Below are 22267 nucleotides of genomic sequence, written 5' to 3'. Positions count from 1 at the left end.
CTCTCCCTCTTCCTCTCTCTCCCTCTCCCTCTCCCTCTCCCTCTCCCTCTCTCTCTCTCTCCCTCTCTCTCTCTCTCTCTCTCTCTCTCTCTCTTACACACACACACATTTTCTAGCGATTCATGCTCATAACCAAGCTCTGAACAATAGCTTTTTTTCCCCCTCAAGCTCCATGCACGTGTTTCCTCCTTACTTCAACCACACTTTGGTCTTTTGATTATCAACCTGTTAACTATTTGATGCACAATTATTCCCTTATGTTCCACCAATTAGCTCCACCTGGCTTCCACCAGCTCCTCACATCACCAATCACTCTAAAATAATACAGTCAGAATCGATCATCTACCTCGTTACCACATAGGTCCCCATTAAGTAATTATGCAGATTGCTTATGGACATTAACTGCTGCACTGGAATGAGTGAGATAAGTGAACCATGAGCTACTGAGCTTTTCAGTGCTGCAGTTGAAACAAAACACACATTTTGTACAGGCTCATGCAATCATGTAGTTATGAAATGAAATGATTTGCCTCTGATTATCGAAATTGACACATTTTCCGCTCAACATCTCCCTGACTGGATGCCAGTCATCTGTTTCTGAATTTCTATGTGCTTCACAATCAAATGTTATCAGGTACTGGGCAGATTGGTATTGTTCAGCTTGAGCATTTATTTATTATTTATTTGCAGGCACGTTTGTTGTATAAATACACTCAGCAAGATGGGGAAGGCTTTTTATTCTTTCACGCCAGGCACATATCCCACCCACTTACCATACGGTTCAGAGAGAACCAACATAGAAACACATTTTCATTTTGAAATATGATGGAGGACTAAATTGAGTGAGAAAACAGCATATTCATGTAAATGATGTGCATAGTACGCCATGGAAGGATGGAGGTTGTTGGAGGGTGTGTGTGGCTGCAGGGTGGGTCACAGCTTCTTCTAGTTGCCATGGGCTCATGTTACAGATGCCACCGCAGGCTGGAGGAGAGACAAAGTCAAGGCTGGGAAGAAGCAGCTTTTCTGCTCCTCGCAGATTTTTTTCCGTTCACATGCTGAAGGCAGCCATCATTTTCTCAGCTCCAGCACGTCGATGATTCCCTGTCAATGTTAAACACACAGGCGCTGGTTCACAGCAAGAGGAAGCGAAGTGGGGGAGGTAGTGGGTGTGATGGATATCTTTGTTTGATGGGAGCACTGAGATGAATAAACAGGAGCGGATTTTCTCTTCTCCCTGTCTTCTCTCCTTCACCATGTCTCATTCATTAGATCAGGAGAAGGTGGTTGAGAGTCACACACATTGTGAAATGCGTCTCCTTGAAGCAAAAGGACTGTCTAGTCCGAGGCCCATCTGTGCTTTTCAGATGTCTACTTTTGTTGTGTTTTATGGGTGTAATTTACGGGTGATCGTCACACCTCATATATCATGAACGTGCGTCTTTTCACTCTCTACGTCCTTGTCTCATAAGTACCGTGCAGTCAGTCTGAAGCCAAAGATCATTCAGACCAGTGTTGGGGTCCATCACCCGTCCTCATAAATTTACCAAAGTGCACATGTTCCATCAGGCCCAGTCTGTTCAGACCACACACACACACTCACACATTCACACAGGGGTCCTTGGTGAGGGGCAACGAGCTGGTTGGGATTTCCCTCAGGCCGTGCTTGCCCACAACAGCAGGACACTTTAATGATGTCACATTTTCATGATGTCACTTGGCCTGACCTTTGCTTCGCACCAATCCCATGCCTCAATGGCTCTACGTGAGGTTACATTGACTCTGTGCACTAATGTGTTCTGGTCACCCTTGACCTGCTATAAGTTATCAAATCCACTTCAATGTAAACTTTCCAGAGACATTATCATCATCTCGAAGGAAGTAAATTGCTTTGCATTCTGATTTGCATTGAGCAGCCGCCTGGAGATGACACATTACTAATGATGATGGCACACATGATTTGTGCCTCACTGTTGCTCTATGTATGTGTGTTGAGTCAGTGAACTGTTATGCTCCTTGGTCTCAGTATCTTTTCATAATCACCACCTTGGATGTTTCCATAATGGATGGAACTGTCAAATAGCAGCACACTGGCTTTAAAAATGTAAATAGCTCCCTTGCTGTGAGGCAGGACCTAACCTAACGTCTGCTTTGGTATTGATTTCTGGTCTTTCACAATTTAGTCACCGGAACAATGACCTAAAGATCTGTTGGTAGGACATGTAATCCCTTCCTCCTCTCCTCGACCCTTTCTTCTCCACCGTCTATCCTGAGCTCTGTGCTTGGCTGTTATACGACTGTCTGAAGCGAGTACAAGCTTGTGTGTGATGTGACCTCTCCAGCCCTGCTGAATACTGATGCAGCCCCGTAACAAGAGAGCGCAGAGCCTTTATTGCTGCGGTTGATGAGAGTCGGGCCAAGCCCCATTGCCTGTGCCAAGGCAAACGGCCTGGGGCCACACTTTAGGACCCCGGCATAAAAAGACTTAGCCTACCATACCCTCAGGTCCCATCCATTATTCACTACGAAACACTCAAAACACAGAGCCCCGCCCTGCTTCGCCTTGCCTTGCCTCGCCTCGCCTCGTAGTGCAAGAAAGATGTAGTGTGTGTGTGTGTGTGTGTGTGTGTGTGTGTGTGTGTGTGTGTGTGTGTGTGTGTGTGTGTGTGTGTGTGTGTGTGTGTGTGTGTATTTGGGGGTAGTGGGAGCTTAATGGCAAGCTGTGAAGTTGGGGCGAGTCACACTCCTTCTTCAGCAGCTGCTTTCATCCCTTGATTAGCTTCTTATTAAGTCTGCGGCACCATGAAAATTTAATGAGAATTTATTAAAGAATACCCGTGGTGTTTGCTACTGTAGGATGATTGGAAAAAATGTCCTATTTCTCAGCCGTGATATGGCTCCCTGGTCAGCAGACGAGCTGAGGCGGTGATAGAGGCTCGGCATGCTAGTCATTCGGGGACCAGCTAGCCTTAAGGCTAAGCACTGTTTGACCTTTCCGGACTCAGTAATGGGGTACATTTGTAAGTTTTGATAGTTAATTCGTGTGTCCTGTCGAGAAAGACGCATCACTCGAAATCCTCCATGTTTCGGTGATAAGGTCACTGCAAGTACAGGATTTCGGTGTGTGCAGCAGCTGAACAATCTTTGATTCACTTCAGCGTCGAAAACAAGAAGATGAAAGGGAGTGCACCAAAGCAGCAGACAGACAGACGGAGCGGAGTGTGTCAGCTTTTGTTTTGGAGGTGGATTATAATTCTACGCGTCCTACGCTTCCTCACCATCCCCCACCCCCTTGTATTTTCAATTTCTAAAAGAATACCAAATAACAAGCTTTGGAAATGATTCCTCTTGGTGTTCAGCTCGCGGCATGTTGAGGCTGAATGCTGATTTTGCTCTACCCACCAACTCACCTCTCTTTCTACTTTGTCCCGTCCTGTGTTGTGTCTGTAGTCAGATGTGTGCCACGGCGAAGTGTTAATGAAGTGTGAGAAGTGAAGCAGCAACGCGTCTCGCCCATTTCACCCTCAGCTCCCCGGAGTGTGGGTTTGCACAAAATCACACAGACGAAGATACATGCGCAGGAGAGTATGCGAACGTGCACATACAAAAAAGAAACGCGCACGTACACACACACACCGTCTCAGTCTCAAGGGGCTGATCTTGGAGAAACCAGGTTAATTAGCTTGTTCACTCCAGATCTTACAAAGAGCCATGCTCTTCAGATGAAGAGAGCTGCATTGTGCTCTGTTGCTTTGTGTGCAGCTAATAAAGCCTAATAAACCCTTTAATCATATGGCTGGGTACCAGACCAGTAGGGAACAGGGTTTATTCAAAACTTTGATTGATCTCCATTGTCGCGTGTGTAAGATGAAGTCGTTATCAGCTGCTTATTCAGCACAAAAAAAAAATGGCGTTTGTGCGTTTACGTATGGAGTTGGTGAGGCTTGCGTGTGTTGGGAGAAGAATAGAAAGGCACAGATACATTTGGGTGATTATCATAGAAGGAGCCAGATTGACAGGAGAAAGCCAACGCGAGGAACCAGCTTGAATTATCTGCTGGCGTGATCCTTTGACGCAGGCAGCTCAGCACAAGTGCTATAATCCTCCCCACTCTACGTCTAATGCTAACAAAGCATTTGCACGACACCATGTTGCTCACGTCCCTCCTTTTACCTGGAATTACTGCACACTACTTATGCAACTCGCTTTCCATTCAGTCAGAACATTTTAAGGTCTGTGTCTTACACAACTCCGATGTGCCACCAGATCAAGCTTGAGTGTGTTTGGGTTTGGGTTTTTTTCCACCCCTGACAGGATTATGTGTTGTCGAGAGGTTAGCCAGGGTGCTCCTATTTTGGTCTTTGCGTCTGTTCCGGCGTGTCTCTGTACAATCTTTTATTAGGCTATTCAGAGCAGCAGACGTCGCTCCCCAGACTTTGTCACTCCACTACCGCTGCTTTTAATGGTTCTTTTCTGTAATGTGTTAGCATGTCATGCTCCGGTGTCTATAAATACATCCAATATCCTCGCTTCCTTCCTGCTGCTCAATGTGTTTCTGGCTACACGAGTTTCATTCCAGAATCAATGCATATCTGTGTTTCCATCCAATTGGTTCGCCTGGCACTTCTATATTGCAGTGCTGAAGGGGGGTTATTGAAGATCAGTTTGGTGGATGGAATCAGATAGGGGTTGTGCAGTGCCTGTTTTAATTCAGTTGTACACACACACATCACAGCAGCGGGCCAACAGGCTTGTCCATGTTATTACTGGTGATGGATGTGTGTGATGGCAAGCATCCCTCTGATGCGTCAAGAAGCGCTGACCTGCCTTTGTCAGACCTGGCTGGCCATGGGATTTATGGGCTTCATCTGGTTATGGTCTGCTGATGAAGCTGTGTGTGTGTGTGTGTGTGTGTGTGTGTGTGTGTGTGTGTGTGTGTGTGTGTGTGTGTGTGTGTGTGTGTGTGTGTGTGTGTGTGTGTGTGTGTGTGTGTGTCTAAGTACACATTTGAGCAACTGAATCTCTGGCCTGTGCCTAATTCATGTCCAACATGACCCTGCTGAAGCTGTTGTAATGAAAATTTCATCTGATGCAATGGAAATTATTGAAGAATCTCCGCCCACCTGCAACTCTGTTACCAATCCATGTGATTCTTTATCATGAAATTTCATTTGAAGAAATTGCTACAATTTAAAAACTATTATCTGAGTGAGTGAGGCTGTGATTGTCTTGTCCGGGCTGGATTCATTTGCATGTGGAAAGAAAACTAATTTTTATGAGCATTCCATCACATTACTATGGATTTCAACTTTGCTGGCTCGCTGTGGCTGATCAATCAGTGAGATGATTGACAGATGTATTCATGTGTAAAACTGTTAATGGCATCCGTCAATTACTGCTTCCCCTCGGTGACTTAATGTTTAGATGATGAAGGGAGCAGCAAGGGAGCTGAGTACTTGGAAGAAGGGAGGACAGAAAGACAGAAAATGGCTTTGAGTCAAGAATGCTGACTGCTAAGCCGATTCTACTCGATTCACACCAATGGCTTTGGCCTGATGGTGTTGGAGAAGGAACTATTGTGTGTGCAAAGAAGAGTGTGCTGGAGGGGGTTGCGCCACATCTCTTTGTGCATGTGTAAGCTCTATGTGCATACGTACATGAAGTGTTTGTGTAAGGTACGTTATGTGCCGGGGATTCTCTCGGGCTGTAATTAGGTCAGACTTTGTCTTGTCTTTGATAGATTATTAGTCTCACCATTCAGATATGATTAGCAATGGCCCCCACCTCATGTCATTATCAGTCCACGGCGACAGGAATCCCTCTGGTCTCATCTGTGAATGTGACTTTCTCTCCTCTAACTAATTGAAAAAGGGAAGGAAATACACGCACACGAGAACACACACAAACAAACACACGCATAGGACGAAGTGATGCTTCGTCATTTCGACTGTGCACGGCGGCTCCGTGCGCAGCGCTGCCGGAATTCTCTATTGTCTGAAGTTGTGTGCTGCGCTGAGCTGTACTCACTCCCCCAGATGCAGTAGCAGGTTTTCACTCTATTGCAGCACTCCCTCTGTCTGCTGAATTACAGCTAGCATCAGCAAGTAAGTCTGAGAGCTATTGGCACACACTTACACACACTTACACACACACACACACACACATACACACATACACTTTGACTGCTGCTAGAGATGGAAACGGTCTCCATAGCAACATCCCCCTCTCCTGTTCAGAGCTCCGCCAGTAGCAGGTCCACAGAGGGCGTGGGGGGTACAAAACAACGCACTCCCTCTCTTCCACTCCCTCTCTGTTTAACATTATTGTCACTGTTAAACAGAGGGATGGCTTCTACTGTGTATGTGTGTGTGGATGTGTGTGACTGACAGACAGACTCGGCCTCCTGTAGCCAGGGGCTGTGTAATAATTACCGCCACCATTAGCCTCTCCTAAAAGCAGGCAGATGTATGCTTTTGAGGAGGAGAGGAGAAGCTACCTTAAGGGTAGGTGTCTCTTATTTACATTGTAAAACTGGAGCGTTCCAGGGTCACCCAGAAAGTATAAATATGGACATTAAATTCATTTGTGATATTTTATTCACAGTTATGTTTTTTTTGTTTTTTTTTAATCCTGTTGCTCTGCCCCGGCTGATTCTTTTAAGTGTGCTACACCTGCATGGACATGTAGCGGCAATAAGAGAGTGATTGAAAGGTTTGTGGGTGCGATTTGTGAGAGCGAACGAGAGCCTCAAAACAGCATGAGGTCCCACTCAGGAGTGAGGAGATGAATGGCATTATTAGTGTCTCTGCAGCGTCCTGGAAAAAAAAAAGCAGAAGTGCAATTAAGTGACACAGATTGGTTTCCATTGGTCAGACAAGAGGCTGAATTATCATGGAATGGTTTCTATATTCCAGTGGACTCGGCTATATTTCTTAAGATAAGCCCTGGCTTCCCCACAACCAGTTTTTTTCTTTGAAGAAGCCACTCTCCCAGATCTCACTGAAAGGTCTTTCTTCTCGCCCGTCGGAGCTGTTGACAGGTTTGTTCAGGTCCACGCTGACATTTTCTCTCCCTCTCTCTGTTTCCTGTGTTGCAGCTGACATTATCTCAACGGTGGAGTTTAACTCATCGGGGGAGCTGTTGGCCACCGGGGATAAAGGAGGCAGAGTGGTTGTCTTCCAGAGGGAGCAGGAGGTAGGAAATGCCAACAATGCAACACTAATTATGCTGCTCTTCTGCGGAAAGGATTTGACAGCCCTGGAACAATAACAACTGATTGTTTGCTAATGGGGGACTTGAAAAATGACTGCTACCTGAAAAGAACTTAACATGTAAGATTTACAGTGATCCCTAAAGTGATCTAGAAATGGTTTCCTTTTTATTAAATGATATAGATGGAAAGTCTTTGTAAAAAATGTTTGCAAGAGCATATAAATATAACCAAAAGTGCAAACTCTGACTTGCTTTATGGCGTCAGAACAAGTAAGAAGTATATCAACATCAGAATGAGCGAACTGCAAGTGTAAAGTCCTAACTTGTTTCCAGGTTTCTCTATACATTTATATAGCACTGTTACCCGGAGTTCTTCGGTTAGATTTTCCTGCCATCTATTCTAAAGTGTAATGTTTGTTTGACCATCAGCTCAAATAAAATCAACAAATGAAACATATATTCTTATTTCATGGTGACAATACCTTTGTGTTGCATACATGAAAATCCACTACTGTGAGGATCAATGGCACCTTAATCACAAACACAAACTGTTTGCCCAATTTGTCACCCCAAAAACTGTAATTAACATACAACAAGATATCAGAGAGACCATGTAGGAAAAGTGTGACGAAGCTCAGGTGCTTTAACCACAAAGCAGCGGTTCTTTATTTGGTTGCATGAGTGGAAGTGGTGATGTTAGATGGCTAACCATTAATAATAATACAGTTTATTAAAGACTGTGTTATGATCGATTAGTTAGTTTGAAATACACAAAGTTATTCAATACTACACCTTGGTACTTAAAAACTGCAAACTTTAAGGCTCGAGTTTAAAAATTCTGTGAATGCCAAACATTTTTGTTACCAAGGTCAAATCCATTGAGTTTTGATATAAATTTGATCTTATAAGTTAATACTAATTACAAATGTGCCATGCACTCAATGCATGTGACTACAGCCATTAGAAGCTCTATTAGGTTATGCAAAGCAGTGATTGTAATTACTTTTCTGTTGCAATGACAACATAATAGCGTATATCCATTATTGTTAGGATTTCCATTTGGTGTAGTGTTTATGTATTTGGACATGAATATATCAAATTCCAGAGAATCATTAAAGTGCAAAGGACCATTAATGTCTGCAACAAGCTGTAAGTGAAGCATTTGTCTTTCTAATTAAGTTTGTAAAGTGAAAACCACAGGGGGGAATCGTACATATGTTCACCGTCCACATTATTAGCTGTACTTGTCTCATCCAGCGTGGTCTCATACCAACCCTTTACAAAGATAGAAATTTAAGTTTTTGCCTTGAGTTTCTAATAGTTTGCCCACATCATTTACTTCTATGGGGCGGACAGAATATTATGAATACATCTAATTTCTTCTCAACTCTGCTCAGCATCGCCGCAAACTCCAACCTCAAACATGAGCTAAATCACAACCTGTGACCTGGAAAACACAACATTATTCCCTTTTGGAAGGCAAAAGTATTTACACAGCTTTGCCAGTAGATCACAGCAGTAGACTTTATATTTCAATCCAGTGAAGTGAGGTCCCAACCTGAGATGAACCCGGTGTGAATTTGAGGGGAGGTTTGCATGTTTTTCCTGTGCCTCTGGATTTTGTCAGGTACTCTAGTTTTCTCTATTTATCCAACGAGGTGATTGGCTATTTTGACTTTTGTGTTTTCTATCTATTTGTGTTTTCCCTGCGGTGAACTGGGGACCTACTTTCATGCAGAGTTGGCTGGGAGAAGCTGCTTTTCCTCATCTCATGACCCTGACTTTGATAAAGGAGGCTGACAAGATGGATGCATCAACCTCACCATTACTTTCTCTTTGTTTCACAGAGTAAGAGCCAGCCCCAGCGTCGAGGGGAGTACAATGTTTACAGCACATTCCAGAGCCACGAGCCGGAGTTCGACTACTTGAAGAGTTTGGAAATTGAGGAAAAGATCAACAAGATCAAATGGCTTCCTCAGCAGAACGCGGCGTACTTCCTGCTTTCCACCAATGGTCAGTACGCCGAAGCAACTCCGGTAGAATAACATCCAAAGCAAATGGATGGATGTTCCAATGTGCGTTCACATTTGAGTGATGTGTTGTTGTGAGTCGATGAAAATGTCAACTGAAGCTGGGCTCGTATCTCACCGTGATGTGATGTTAAAGGAGCTGTTATTAATATCACAGGAACAGCTCTTTTTGACGATTTGTGGTAACATATTGGTGTTTTGCTTGGCTGAGCAAGAGCCACCAGCAGAGGAGTTTTAGATTAGGGAGTTCATGCATGGCTGCCACGGCAGCAGTGCACGCAGTGCACACACACACACACACACACACACACACACACACACACACACACACACACACACACACACACACACACACACACACACACACACACACACACACACACACACAGATACAGACACAGACGCACACCGGCAGAGCAACGTCTTGCAGATTGTGGACTTCATGCATGGCTGCTGCAGAAGTGCTTGTGGTGGCTGGAGCAGATGGTGGAGGGTCCTGTGGAGATGGCCTCGTTGCTCTGACACCAATATTCACAGCGGAAATTAAAAGAAAAGGAGAGAAAAAAGCGATAACATGACTGCCGCTGCCATCCACTCAGACAGAAGAGATGAGATGTAACTGGTGTTTATATGATGCAAAATTGAAAAGTGCCCAGATGGCTTCTTTTATTTATTTATTTTTTACTGCGAGCGTATATTGAAGCAGGGAAATGAAGTCAACTTGTAGATTGATATCAGTGGCATCAGAATCTACACAGGAGCCGCCATTCATCATCTTCGCTGGCTCCTGCCCAGCCACATGCCAGATTGGATGCCCAACCCCCCGCATGCCTCTCGCATCTGAGATTCACTGTACTGAGCTGTGATCTAACTGTAGTTTGTGTCTGTATGTGTGTGTGTGTGTGTGTGTGTTTGATGTCCCCACCCCAGACAAGACAGTGAAGCTGTGGAAAATCAGTGAGAGGGACAAGCGTCCGGAGGGCTACAACCTGAAGGATGAGGATGGACGGATCCGAGACCCGTCGACCATCACCTCTCTGCGGGTAAGAGGTCACACAGAACTACCCACCGCCACACTGAATGCCACTCACTCTCTGGGTAAGGGTGATATGAATTGCTTGGCTGGTGTGTTAAAAAATGTGCAGTTTGGCTCAAGGGCATGTCGGGCGATATGAAATCTGACAACGTGGAAGTCTGAGGTTTTGTTTGTGTCCAAACAAAACCTGTTCAATGGCACAAAATGTAACTAACAGTAAAAGATGAACACATTCTCATTAATCATATAGCAGGTGCACCTATGATGTGTAACACTCCGATTCCAACTACTTCTGCCTGATCTGTTTGCCCATATCATCATCAATTATTCAACAAATGAAAAAATAGCAGAGGAATTATGGACATAAGAGTACACACACACACACACACACACACACACACACACACACACACACACACACACACACACACACACACACACACACACACACACACACACACACACACACACACACACACACACACACACACACACACACACACACACACACACACAACTACATTAAGTATAAGATCAGTTAATTTGCTTGTGTTTTACGTTGAAGGCACAACTGACACCTCTGATTATCCTCAATTTTATTGACAAATCCAGTCTATTTATATTTCACCATTCAAATATGAGGCAAGTCAAAGCGCTTTAGAGGAGCAGGGAAATTAGTGCTGCGTGATATGATAATCCTCAATAAACTGACAAATAAATAAAAAGCATATACATACATATTATGTAAATGTACTTGTGCATTCTGAACAGGGCTTGGCTTGAACCCACCCTGTTTGTTGTTTTTTGTTTGATGTTTCCCGCCAGCGTGTTTAAGAAGCAGAGCACTTAGTTTTTTTCGTCCAATTTTCCTGATTTCTGTGCTTTTGTGCTTGTTGCCACCGGCTATGATGTTATGTTACAATAATGACGGGAGATACAACCTATTCCCAAAACAATGTAGGGTAGTAGGGCTCCATAAGATTCAACAATTATGTTGAATATTTACATTGGTGGCATATTAGAAATATTTTGCTATTGAAAATCAAACACTGAAACAAGACAAAAAAATACTTAAATAAGCTGCCTTTAAAAAATAAACATAAAGCTAATGCAAGCTGCACTGCGACATATGGTCCCTGATACTATGTTCTATATCTATTACACTGGAAAACTACAGTAAAGTCATGTTTTTTGGTTGTAAACTGTTTAATTTGTCCATCTACTAGATTTGGACTCATTTTAAAACTCCATCTTAAAACGAGTGTCAAACCAGAATAAAGATTGTTGGGAAAGCTGTGATTGACCCTGTGTATATGCCAAGGCCTGCACATGCAATCTAAATAAGGACACTTCACAGCCACCCGTCTTTCATCCCCGCGTCATCCAACTTAGGGTCCACATAAGCTGATTAAATCAAAATGTAGCAATGGTGCGTTATGCTATGATAGCTTTTAATCCTGTATAAACGTCTTAGTAACAGATACTCAGTGTCTGTGTCTGTCAGCTTCTTCATTTAAATGCTCGTTGAATATTGAATAGCTTCAGCACGGATGAATGGGAGTCTGGTGTTTCTGGACACTTTTAAACTTGGACCAGCAGAAGAAAGTGAGTGATCAATATGGGAAGAACCCAGAGAGGGGATCATCATCTCCGTCTCGCGGTCTTATCACACCACCACCTATTTAATTTTCGCACATTGGCTCTCCCGTCGGACTGTGTGTGTGTGTGTGTGTGTGTGTGTGTGTGTGTGTGTGTGTGTGTGTGTGTGTGTGTGTGTGTGTGTGTGTGTGTGTGTGTGTCATAGCAGATTAGTGTCGTGTTCGGCGTGTCTGTCCCTCTTTGTCTGGCTGGCCAGGGGATCATAGCAACCTGGAGGACAGGCCGGGAGTGTGGCAATCCTGTTAAGAGACTGTGAAATCTGCATGGGGGCAGGAAGCAGAGGGCGAGACAGAGGACTCCAAAATATTAGTCTAAATGTTGTAAAATAAATGCTATTTCAAATGTAAACTATATACGTTTTGTGTTTTATCTGTTTGTGATCTACTGTCTTAAGACGACATCACAATTCTGTCACAATTTAAACAATTTCTGTTTTGCGCGTCACAAATCTGTGATACCATCACAAAGGTGCAGGGGCAAGCTGAACAGTGTAACTGTCAGTGTTTAGGGGGTTATGGGTTAATACGCTCCGTGTCTCGCTGGACAGCAAGTGAAAGACATGGAAATGAAGTGACACCCATGGAGATACAGCAGCCTGCTGGGCTGCCATGTCTCTCTGTCAGTGCCAGCGACGGCCGGGAGAAAAAAGGAAGAAGAAGCCGATTTGTCGTCCTCGCTCCCTCCCCTTTCCTCCCTCTTTGTCTGGGTTTTATCTGGTCAACGGGGGGCTGCATGCAAACTGGCGCTGGGGGTCTTTGAAGCCCGAGCAGCCCTGTGCAACTGAGTGTGTGTGTGTGTTTGTGTGCTTGTGTGTATGTGTGTGTGGGAAAGAGAGATGTTCATGTTAATTCTGCAGAATTCAGTTATCATTCCTCGGCAGGGCCTACTGATGCCCTCGGGCCCTCTATCTTTTTACACTTCTTTTGCTTTCACTCCTTTTCCTCTCTCTGACGCAGTGGTGCACACAAACTAGAAAACAGGAGAGACTTCTTCGGCATTACATGAGCAGGGAGAGGGAGAGAGAGAGAGAGAGAGAGAGAGAGAGAGAGAGAGAGAGAGAGAGAGAGAGAGAGAGAGAGAGAGCGAGAGGCACAATCATTGTGTAGCAAACAGACATTCCCGGTCTGATTGAAGCAGCTCATCAAACGGCCCCGGAGCTCTTCGGTGGCCGTCTCTGTTTCATTAAGATTTGTAGAGTGAATGTCAAATGAATCCCTGGTGTCATCCGGTTGTGCATCTGTATCTCTCTCTTGCTCACTCACACATATGAGCAGACACATTCACACATGAGCAGATCGATATCTAAGAAGCCGGCATTAAAGTACGACGGATAATACATCAGTGTAACAAAACACATCAAAGCCTCTGAAATAAATATTTTTATTTTGCATATTTTGCTTCATCTCTAAAATATTGTCGCTTTGAAATGACCCGCATTCGTCTCTCTGTAGGTGCCGGTGCTGCAGCCAATGGATTTGATGGTCGAGGCTACAGCCAGACGAGTATTCAGCAATGCCCACACCTACCACATCAACTCCATCTCTGTCAACTCCGACCTCCAGACCTACATCTCCACCGATGACCTCCGGGTGAACCTGTGGAACCTGGAGATCACTGACCGCAGCTTCAGTATCCTCATCATCAAGACCAAATTTATAAACTTTTTTTTTAATAGTTTTGGCTGAAATCACTATTGATTCATTCTGTGGCAGGCAGCTACTTACAGTACATACTACTTTTACACTGCATGACTGTGTTCCTTAGCCGTCGCCTCTTAGACATTGTCGACATCAAGCCAGCCAACATGGAGGAGCTGACGGAGGTAATCACCTCAGCCGAGTTCCATCCCCAGCAGTGTCACACGTTTGCCTACAGTAGCAGCAAGGGCTCGATACGTCTGTGTGACATGAGAGAGGCCGCGCTCTGCGACAAGCATTGTAAATGTGAGTATCCAAGTGCATGATGGGAAAAATGATTAAATGTCATGGGCGGTGGCAATATCTTACAGGCAGGGTGGAGGAGTTATCTTTATAGATTTTATTTCACAGAATCAATTTGATTTGCTTCAGTTTGCTAAAAAAAATTTTTTTACATAAAAGATAAAAGTGAGTACAAATCACATCATGACACTCTTATTTACTCTTTCATTTCACTGCGTTTTTTTTGATGTATTGATTTTCTTCCTTTACATCAGTAAAATTGTATTTGGGTCGAAAATAATCAGCCTTTCTAATTCTGTTCTGTAATTTATCTGCCATTGTACAACTTAATCTCCTTTCCAGAGCGTTGAAACCCATAAAATTCTTCGAAACGCCAACAAATATTGTCATTATGCTGCTGAAAGCAATCTGGTAGTGGTTGTTTTGTTTTTATGGCTTGCAGAGGGAGTATAGAAACAAGAACTAGAGGCAGAGGATTTGAAAATAAAAATGCAAATACAGGCAGCTCAGAAAAATGCTGATTATTTATGTCGAACATGGATTCACCTTTTGTGCAGCGGCGACATGAAGGCTTCCCCCTGCTCAATGTGCGAGGATTGATAACCCTCCAGTACGTCACATGGCGTGTTTCAACAATGGACGGCCTTCGACATCACATGCATTCTCTTTGCTTGAATGAATAATGAATACATTGACATTTTAGCTGGGAAATCAATGGCTTAAGAGCAATCGCATTAGTCCCTCATGGACACACCTTGTTCAATAATGTCACTCATTTCCTCAGACATATTGATGTGCCTACCGGACCGTGTGCCAACGTGGCCTGTTGAATTTCACATGATTTGTTTGAAGGCTGAATGAGGAAAATATGTTGAGGCTCTGTATGATTTTGACGGTGTTTACATTGTGGTGCTCACTTTTTCTCTCTGATTGTTAGATAATGACGTGTATTTGCCCTTCACGAACAGACAACTCATTCATTGACATTAGGAATTCAGTAGCTCTTTAACCTGGAGCTATAGTGGAACTCTTAAAGGTATGTGCCGTTTCAAGAGGATTTCTATTTATATGGGCCCCAGTTATTTTTTTCCCTGCTAGGTTGGACCCACAGGATTAACAGACTTCCACACACACCGACCCACACACACACACACACACACACACACACACACACACACACACACACACACACACACACACACACACACACACACACACACACACACACACACACAGAGCAGACAGGTGCTCTCATTAGCCTCGGGACAGGTCGGTTAATACCGACCTACTGTCTCCCTGCATGAACCTGTATGACTCAAAGCAATGTGTAATTCTTTCCCTCCCACTCTTTTTCTGTCTTATTTTCCCTCTCTGAAACGCACACACACACACACACACACACACACACACACACACACACACACACACACACACACACACACACACACACACACACACACACACACACACACACACACACACACACACAGAATACACTCAAGTTTTTCATACAAAGAAACACAACCCCCCCAGTTCATTGTGCATTTCCTTCCACACCTATAAATCTGGGCGGCTGCTGCTGGTATCAATCAGTGTTATAGCGAAGATGGATGGAGGGTTGAGGGATGGATGGATGGATGGATGGATCGAGGGATAGGAGAGGATTGCCAAAGCGCTGAGCCCCAGGACAGAAGAAGAGGGGCAACTAACCCCCCCCCCCCCTGTCTGCCAACTCCCCAGAGACCCTATTATAGTCCCCTGGAGCTGGACGGAGGGAGGGCAAGGACGCACACACATGCATATATACATGCACACATTGCACTCCCACTTATTCACAAACACTCGTTCACTGGCACACACACAAGTCCAGCGGGGCTCATATGGACCCAGCACTTTGACATTGATTTGTTTTTCTTATCCCTTTCTCATCCCCCCATTTTTTCATCTCGAACGCCGCATCCCTAGTTAGACTCCCCGTTGGCACTTCACAGAGCGATTCTCCTGGCCTCAGGGAGGGGGCATATTTGGAGAGATGGAGAGTGGAGAGACAGAGTGAGAGAGAAACAGGGGAGAAGAGGTGGGAGGAAAAACAAGGAGAAGGAGGAGGAGGAACAATAACTTGACAGCTAACGATGGAATGCCTGGCTCATATCCCCAACGTGCTGGCCTGCACACACATCCGCAGCTGCCAAAATCAATATGAATCATAACCAATATTTACCCACCATGCTGACCCACGACTATCTCCCTAAACACACAAATGATTCTGTGAGGAGATGCAGCTGCTGCAGCAAACCCAGCACCCAGGCTTTGTTGTGGCTGTTATTGTGTGTTAATGACAATCCTCCATCACCAACAGCAGTTTCCTTTTTGTTTTGTTTTTTGTTCAGGATGAAAAAAAAAAAACCTCATTAAAGTAACAGAATTATACTGTCGAGCTCATAAAATTCTCTGTTCGAGTGAGATTTTTTCTTTTTTTTTTGTCTCCCATTTTTAGACTTCGAAGAACCAGAGGATCCATCCACCCGCTCCTTTTTCTCTGAAATCATCTCATCCATCTCGGATGTGAAGTTCAGCCATAATGGACGCTACCTGATGACAAGGGACTACCTGACTGTCAAGGTGTGGGACCTTCAGATGGAGAACAAGCCGCTTGAGACGTACCAGGTACACTTTTGTCTTGTTATTTATTTATGTATTCTTTTTTTTTTTTGCTCAGCCCGAAGACAACTCGCTTGTGAAGTTAGTAAATAACATAGGTAACCCAGATCAAATCAAAACCCATTGATTTCAGGCTAATCACTCAACATAATCCTGTTGCGCTGTCAGCCTGCCAATCTATAACCGTGTCATCTTTAGCAATTACCCCAGGGGAGCTTATTGAGCTGAGTGTCCATAGGAAGACCGATAGTGAGGGTCCTGATGCAACCTGAAGGGCAAAACCTCCCACTGTGTGGCCACTGGTGTCAGATCCACACCGTCTGATCAGGGGAGCTATATTTGTGCAGGTCGTGATTGATAAGGCCATCAGCAGGTCTCAAGGGATTCTCTGTCCAATTCCACCTCCGCCTCCACCTGCTCACCGAGGTCTTAGCAAGGGGTCACCGGGGCTGGAGGGATTACTGAAAGTAGAGCATATGCTAGTGTGGCTTGACGTTGTGTGGTCGTTCCCTTCAGGGCAATGAATATCAAGACATCAACTCCATCAGATTGTTTGGTTTGCTTCTCAGGTTCACGACTATTTACGGGGAAAGCTGTGTTCTCTGTACGAGAACGACTGCATCTTTGACAAGTTCGAGTGTGTCTGGAATGGCTCCGACAGGTGAGACATTATCTCGGGACACCTATCAATCAAGCACATCGGTGAATCCGTCCAGCTCCTCTTCTCAATAACCCTCTCACTCTTTTCCTTCTCCTCAGTGTCATTATGACGGGCTCCTACAACAATTTCTTCCGGATGTTTGACCGGAACACTAAACGTGATGTCACGCTGGAAGCGTCCAGAGAAAACAGCAAACCCAGAGCTATTCTGAAGCCTCGCAAGGTACACCACCTCCCGCCCACGTCACCTCCAGCATTAGCAGTAGCATTCACATGAATGTCTTTAGCATTCACGCAAAACTGAAAAATTGAATTCTTCTTGTATCTTCAGTCATTGAGAGACTCCATCGACATTGCTGCTCAGCCAGTATTATTTTTTTGATATTAAGCATTGTTACTTTATATCAAATGATCCATCACTGTTTTCTAACATTATACACAGAAAGTATTGTTTCATGGAAACTTGATGGGATAGTGAAAGTAATTATTATCTAAAATTGAAATCTCTTACACATGTGAGAAGTAAGAATCAGTAGTTTCCCGACATTATTCCTAAAACAAAAAAATCACACAAATCCTTTGAATTTTTTTCGTTTGATAAATTATATGGCTTTAGTCTGTTGTTGATAGTAAAATTAAGTGTGACTGCCTTTCCCGTAGCACCCACAATGCATTGCTCCAGCAAAGCAAAGTGTAAATGCTTAAAACAACAAAATAATAACTCTTCAAAATTGCTGAAATCACGGCTAATTCATGTTTGAAGACGTGTCAACACACCCACATTTGATGCCTCCTCATCCCTGTTGTCGTCGTCCAGGTGTGTGTAGGTGGGAAGCGGCGTAAGGATGAGATCAGTGTGGACAGCCTGGACTTCAGCAAGAAGATTCTTCACACCACGTGGCACCCACATGAAAACATCATCGCTGTAGCTGCCACCAACAACCTCTACATCTTTCAGGACAAGGTCAACTAACGGGCAGCCTGACCCGGGCGACCCCTGCCCCCCCCCTACCCCCCACCCCCCCAACCCCATCCTACTCTGTACGGAAAGTGCAGAGTTGAGTATCCAGCGACTGACGTGTGGAAGCGCACAGTCTGGATGAATTTTGAGAAGCACTAACTGGATACAACAAATTAAGGAGAAGACTCCTCATATATGAGAATGGATTTTCATTCTGCAGTCTGACTTCTAATTTATTTTATTCAGCCGGGCAGGCAGATACCCGAAGACTTGAATGCCGTGCGTTTATGCAACATTGCTGCATCGATGGTGTGACGTTGCAGCCCTCTGGACCCTAAAGAGAAGGGCAGTTGTGGGAACATTCAACAGAAAACAGAGCACACAAACAGAGAAGAGCTTACATGGCTCCGCCTCATGTGGCAACAGCGCCCCCTCTCTTTCAGTCCGCCCCATGCTACGTCGCATGTCGTCAAGCCCGCCGCCTCCAGCTGAGGCGAAGTTTTCTTTTTGGACAGTGCAACCTACTGCGGAAAAACGAAGAGACTGTTAACCTCTGACCCCAGGAACAGAGGGTTTTTTCTCCGCCTGTGACACAACACAGTCAGTCTTTCTAGTACCAATTCTGTGTCTCCTTGGTGAGACTGCTGTAGTCAGTAATGTGAATGAAGCCCTTCCAGGGTGTGTCAATGATTTTATTTAATGCTGTTGTTTTGTTGAGTCCTTCTCTCGGTCAATGAGTCTGTTTAGAAGCTGTGGTGCCTTCTTTTGGTATGTCGGGGTTCGATGTAGTTGGAGGGGAGGGGAGGGAGGGGAGGGAGGAGGGGACTGAGTAAAAGGCGGGAGTGTGAATGTTACAAATGAAATGTTAAATGAAATGTTAACTTAGGACTTTTCCCCCTTTTTTTTTCTCTCTCTCTTTATTTTGCTATAAACTAAAACACACAAAGAAAAAAAGCTCCACCCAGGTCCCGCGTGGGATAAGTGCTTGAAGTGATGTGGTCCCGATTACATTGCAGCACAGGCTACATGTTTGTGAGCTCGGGAGAGGCCGATGTGGTATGTACAAAGTTACCGTTGCTCTTGCGACGCAGTAAGTCTGATGTCATCCGTTTGCAAGAGACACGGCGACGCCTCGTTATTTGTTCTTCTTTAATGCAGATCTCTGACAAACATACCTAAATTCCTTTGTATTATTTTCTCCATTAATTTGGATAGTACTGAAAATGATCTGTAGATGGTAGAACCGTAAACCTGTTAAGTTGTAATACTGAACATAAACCTAAGATTTTTCTTGGCATAACAATGCTAGCGTAGCTCTTCCTGCATGTGTTGGATTTGAGTCTCATGAAGCTGACAGCCTGCAGATAGATTTTGTTTTCTTTTTTTTCTTTTCTTTTTTACTCCAACATCTACAGATCGTCTGAAGGCACTATGCAATTGAAATATTTCATCTTTTTTTTTTTTTCTTAGATTGTTACAATGCCTGTTTGTGTTTCTCATCTTGCTGATGATAGGCAACACAAAACAACTGGCAGGATGTGTTTCAGAACTTCACTCCGGTCAGTTTGGAGACGCTGGCTTCCGTCGAATTTGTTCTTAGAGCCGACTCCCACAAAACAAAGCGGTCAAAGGTCTAACCGAACTCTGTGAAATCAGGGAATAATTAAGTGTTAATTCCTTTTAAACAGTAATGTCTTCTAAACAACCTCCTTTGTGTCACTTCTAATTGAAACAAACAAAAAACAACTTTTATAGCTCAGAATGTATTGAAATGCAACAAATTACCATGCAGTCTTTATGCTTACTGGACTTTCTTTGAATAAAAAAAAAAAAAAAAAAAAAAAGAATAAAGATGTGCAAGTTCCAATGGTGGATTTCCTCTTTTTTTTTCTCCAAAAAAACAAATGAACAAAAAAAGCCTTATGAGTCAAGTAGAAGAGATAAGATAGGCGTTTATATATTATTGTAGCTTGTGATGTGATGTGATGACGCCCTCATGTGGACAAACTGGAGTGCGACCAAGAAAAGCAGCTTGTCCATGATGGAAGGAGAAGGAACCCAATGTTGACCAATTAAAAAGAGTTGATAGCTAATCAAAAATCCCAATTTATTCTACATAATCAACACCGTTCATAAATATTCTGTTTAAAAGAGTTTCCATGAAATGATGCCAATGTCACCCATACATCACAATTGTAACGTCCATTTGTGGATGATACATATAAAGTTTGTCCTGCAACAAATGTCATAATGACGAAGATATTGTGCCAAAATGTGAAGACTTTAATCAACTGGCAAGCATTAGCACATTTAAAATGTGTAATTACTGCTAAAAAGAAAAAAGAAAAGAAAACCTTCAAGTAATGACCTTTAATTCACAATCACTCACATAAATTAAAAACCCAACATATTCATCTGTGCATATTATGCATAGTTTTTCCTAATTGGCCCCATGAGGGTGTCGTCTACGCACATTTTGCCAGCTGGGAACAGCAGCTGTCAATCAAACAGGATCCTTATAACTACCCGCTGAAGCTGCATCACTGCATCTGAGGAAAAACCAGAGGGACAGACAGGAGCTCCACTGTGATCGCTGACTGTCACTCAGTGCTTTCTCTGATACAACTATTCAAACAGGTTGGGATTTTAATACATACTTTTGGTAAATCTGTTTTTAAAGTACCTTTGTTTTCGGAAGTGCTACCACTCAGAACAATTTTCATCTTTTTTTTTCTGTGCCTAATCATGTACTTTCTTCCCAAATCAGATCGCCATCTTCCTGGACGGGATGGATAGGTTGAGTCAGAACAATGCCACCGTGCTGAACAGCTCCATAGACAAATGGTCATATAATGACCACGGCTTGTTCCGGCACCTGGACCCCGGTGAGCTCAGGGTTCTGGTGCCGGCTGTACTGGGAGTCGTCTGCATCTTGGGTGTGGCTTGCAATCTCACGGCGATGGGCATCCTCTTCTCAAACGCTCACAGGGGCAAACTGTCTCTCATCAACTCCCTCATCTTTAACCTGATGTTTGCTGATGGACTGGTGCTGCTGTTCAGCGTGCCGTTCAGGGCTGCCTCCTACTCCAAGGCCAGCTGGAATCTGGGCTGGGTGGTGTGCAAGACGGCCGACTGGTTCCTGCAGTCCTGCATGGCGGCGAAGAGCTTCACTGTGGCCATCATGGCAAAAGCCTGCTACCGCTACGTGTCCAACCCAACCAAGCAGGTCAGCATCCACCTGGGCTCCATCCTGGTGGTGCTCTTCTTCATCTGGGTGTCTGCCTGCCTCATCACCATCCCTCACTGGCTGTTTGCTACGTTGCAGAGGGAGATCCGCGGGCTGGTGTGTGTGCTGTTTGTTCCTCCCCAAGCCCGGGATTTCATGTCTGTCTATGTCAAAGCCTACCCTCTGGGAGTTTACTGTGCACCTCTCAGCTTCGCCTTGATGTATTTCTGGAAGGCTTACGGGCAATGCCAGCGCCGCTCGAGTAAGACTCAGAATCTACGCACACAGATCAGATCCAGGAGGCTCACCTTGATGCTCTTTAGTCTCACGGTGGCCATGGCCATCCTGTGGCTCCCTCAGTGGGTGGTGTGGGTTTGGGAGCATCATATAGCAGAGAAGGAAATTGAAGGAGCTCAGCCCCTTCTCTCCTCCCCTCCTCTTCTCCTGACCCTCTCTGCTCAGCTGCTCACCTTCTCTCTGTCGTTGGTGAACCCTCTAATCGTCCTCTCTCTCTCCGAGGAGTTCAGGGAGGGCTACAGGGGGTTCTGGAGACGCCTCACACAGCGCCAACAACCTCTGCAGAAGCCAAAGCCGGGGCCCCACAACCCTACCTCCCTGAAGTCCCCTTGTCCAAGACCGGAGACTTCGGGCCAGCTGAGAGGGGAGAACAGCTTTCGATCGTGCTCCAGCCAGGATCCCAGCAGAGAGGCTCCGTCCCAGTCGGAGCAGGGCGGCGGGAGGGAAGCAGACAGAGTGAGCCTGAAGGATGGGATTGTCTTGCCTGATGTGGAGCAGTTCTGGCATGAGAGGGAGGCTGGAGACCACACGGACGAAAATGATCCTGTGCCGTGGGAGCATCAGAACAAAGAGGGGGAAAAATGA

At 44.6% G+C, this 22267-nt stretch overlaps 2 protein-coding genes across 3 annotated transcripts in view; both read left to right on the top strand.

Annotated features, from left to right (window-relative positions):
• Positions 1-19977, top strand: part of LOC308111159 (serine/threonine-protein phosphatase 2A 55 kDa regulatory subunit B beta isoform) — a 43296-nt gene extending 23319 nt beyond the window's left edge. For both annotated transcript variants that reach the window (XM_080465941.1, XM_080465942.1), the window contains exons 2-10: positions 7097-7194; positions 9060-9225; positions 10173-10285; positions 13389-13566; positions 13716-13880; positions 16375-16544; positions 17108-17199; positions 17298-17421; positions 18016-19977. In XM_080465941.1, the coding sequence (XP_080322067.1) occupies positions 7097-7194; positions 9060-9225; positions 10173-10285; positions 13389-13566; positions 13716-13880; positions 16375-16544; positions 17108-17199; positions 17298-17421; positions 18016-18171 (1262 nt within the window). In that variant the 3' untranslated portion in view covers positions 18172-19977. The remainder of the gene's footprint in view (positions 1-7096; positions 7195-9059; positions 9226-10172; positions 10286-13388; positions 13567-13715; positions 13881-16374; positions 16545-17107; positions 17200-17297; positions 17422-18015) is intronic.
• Positions 19978-20947: 970 nt separating this feature from the next.
• On the top strand, positions 20948-22267 carry gpr151 (G protein-coupled receptor 151; the record flags this gene model as incomplete). Its single annotated transcript, XM_080465083.1, has 1 exon — positions 20948-22267. The coding sequence occupies one exon, from the start codon at positions 20948-20950 to the stop codon at positions 22265-22267; it is 1320 nt and encodes a 439-aa protein (XP_080321209.1).

Source organism: Lipophrys pholis (assembly GCF_963383615.2).
Source record: "Lipophrys pholis genome assembly, chromosome: 6".
NCBI classification, from domain to species: Eukaryota; Metazoa; Chordata; class Actinopteri; order Blenniiformes; family Blenniidae; genus Lipophrys; species Lipophrys pholis.
The sequence above is the reverse complement of the archived record's forward strand: the minus strand, read 5'-3'. Positions and strand labels throughout refer to the sequence as shown.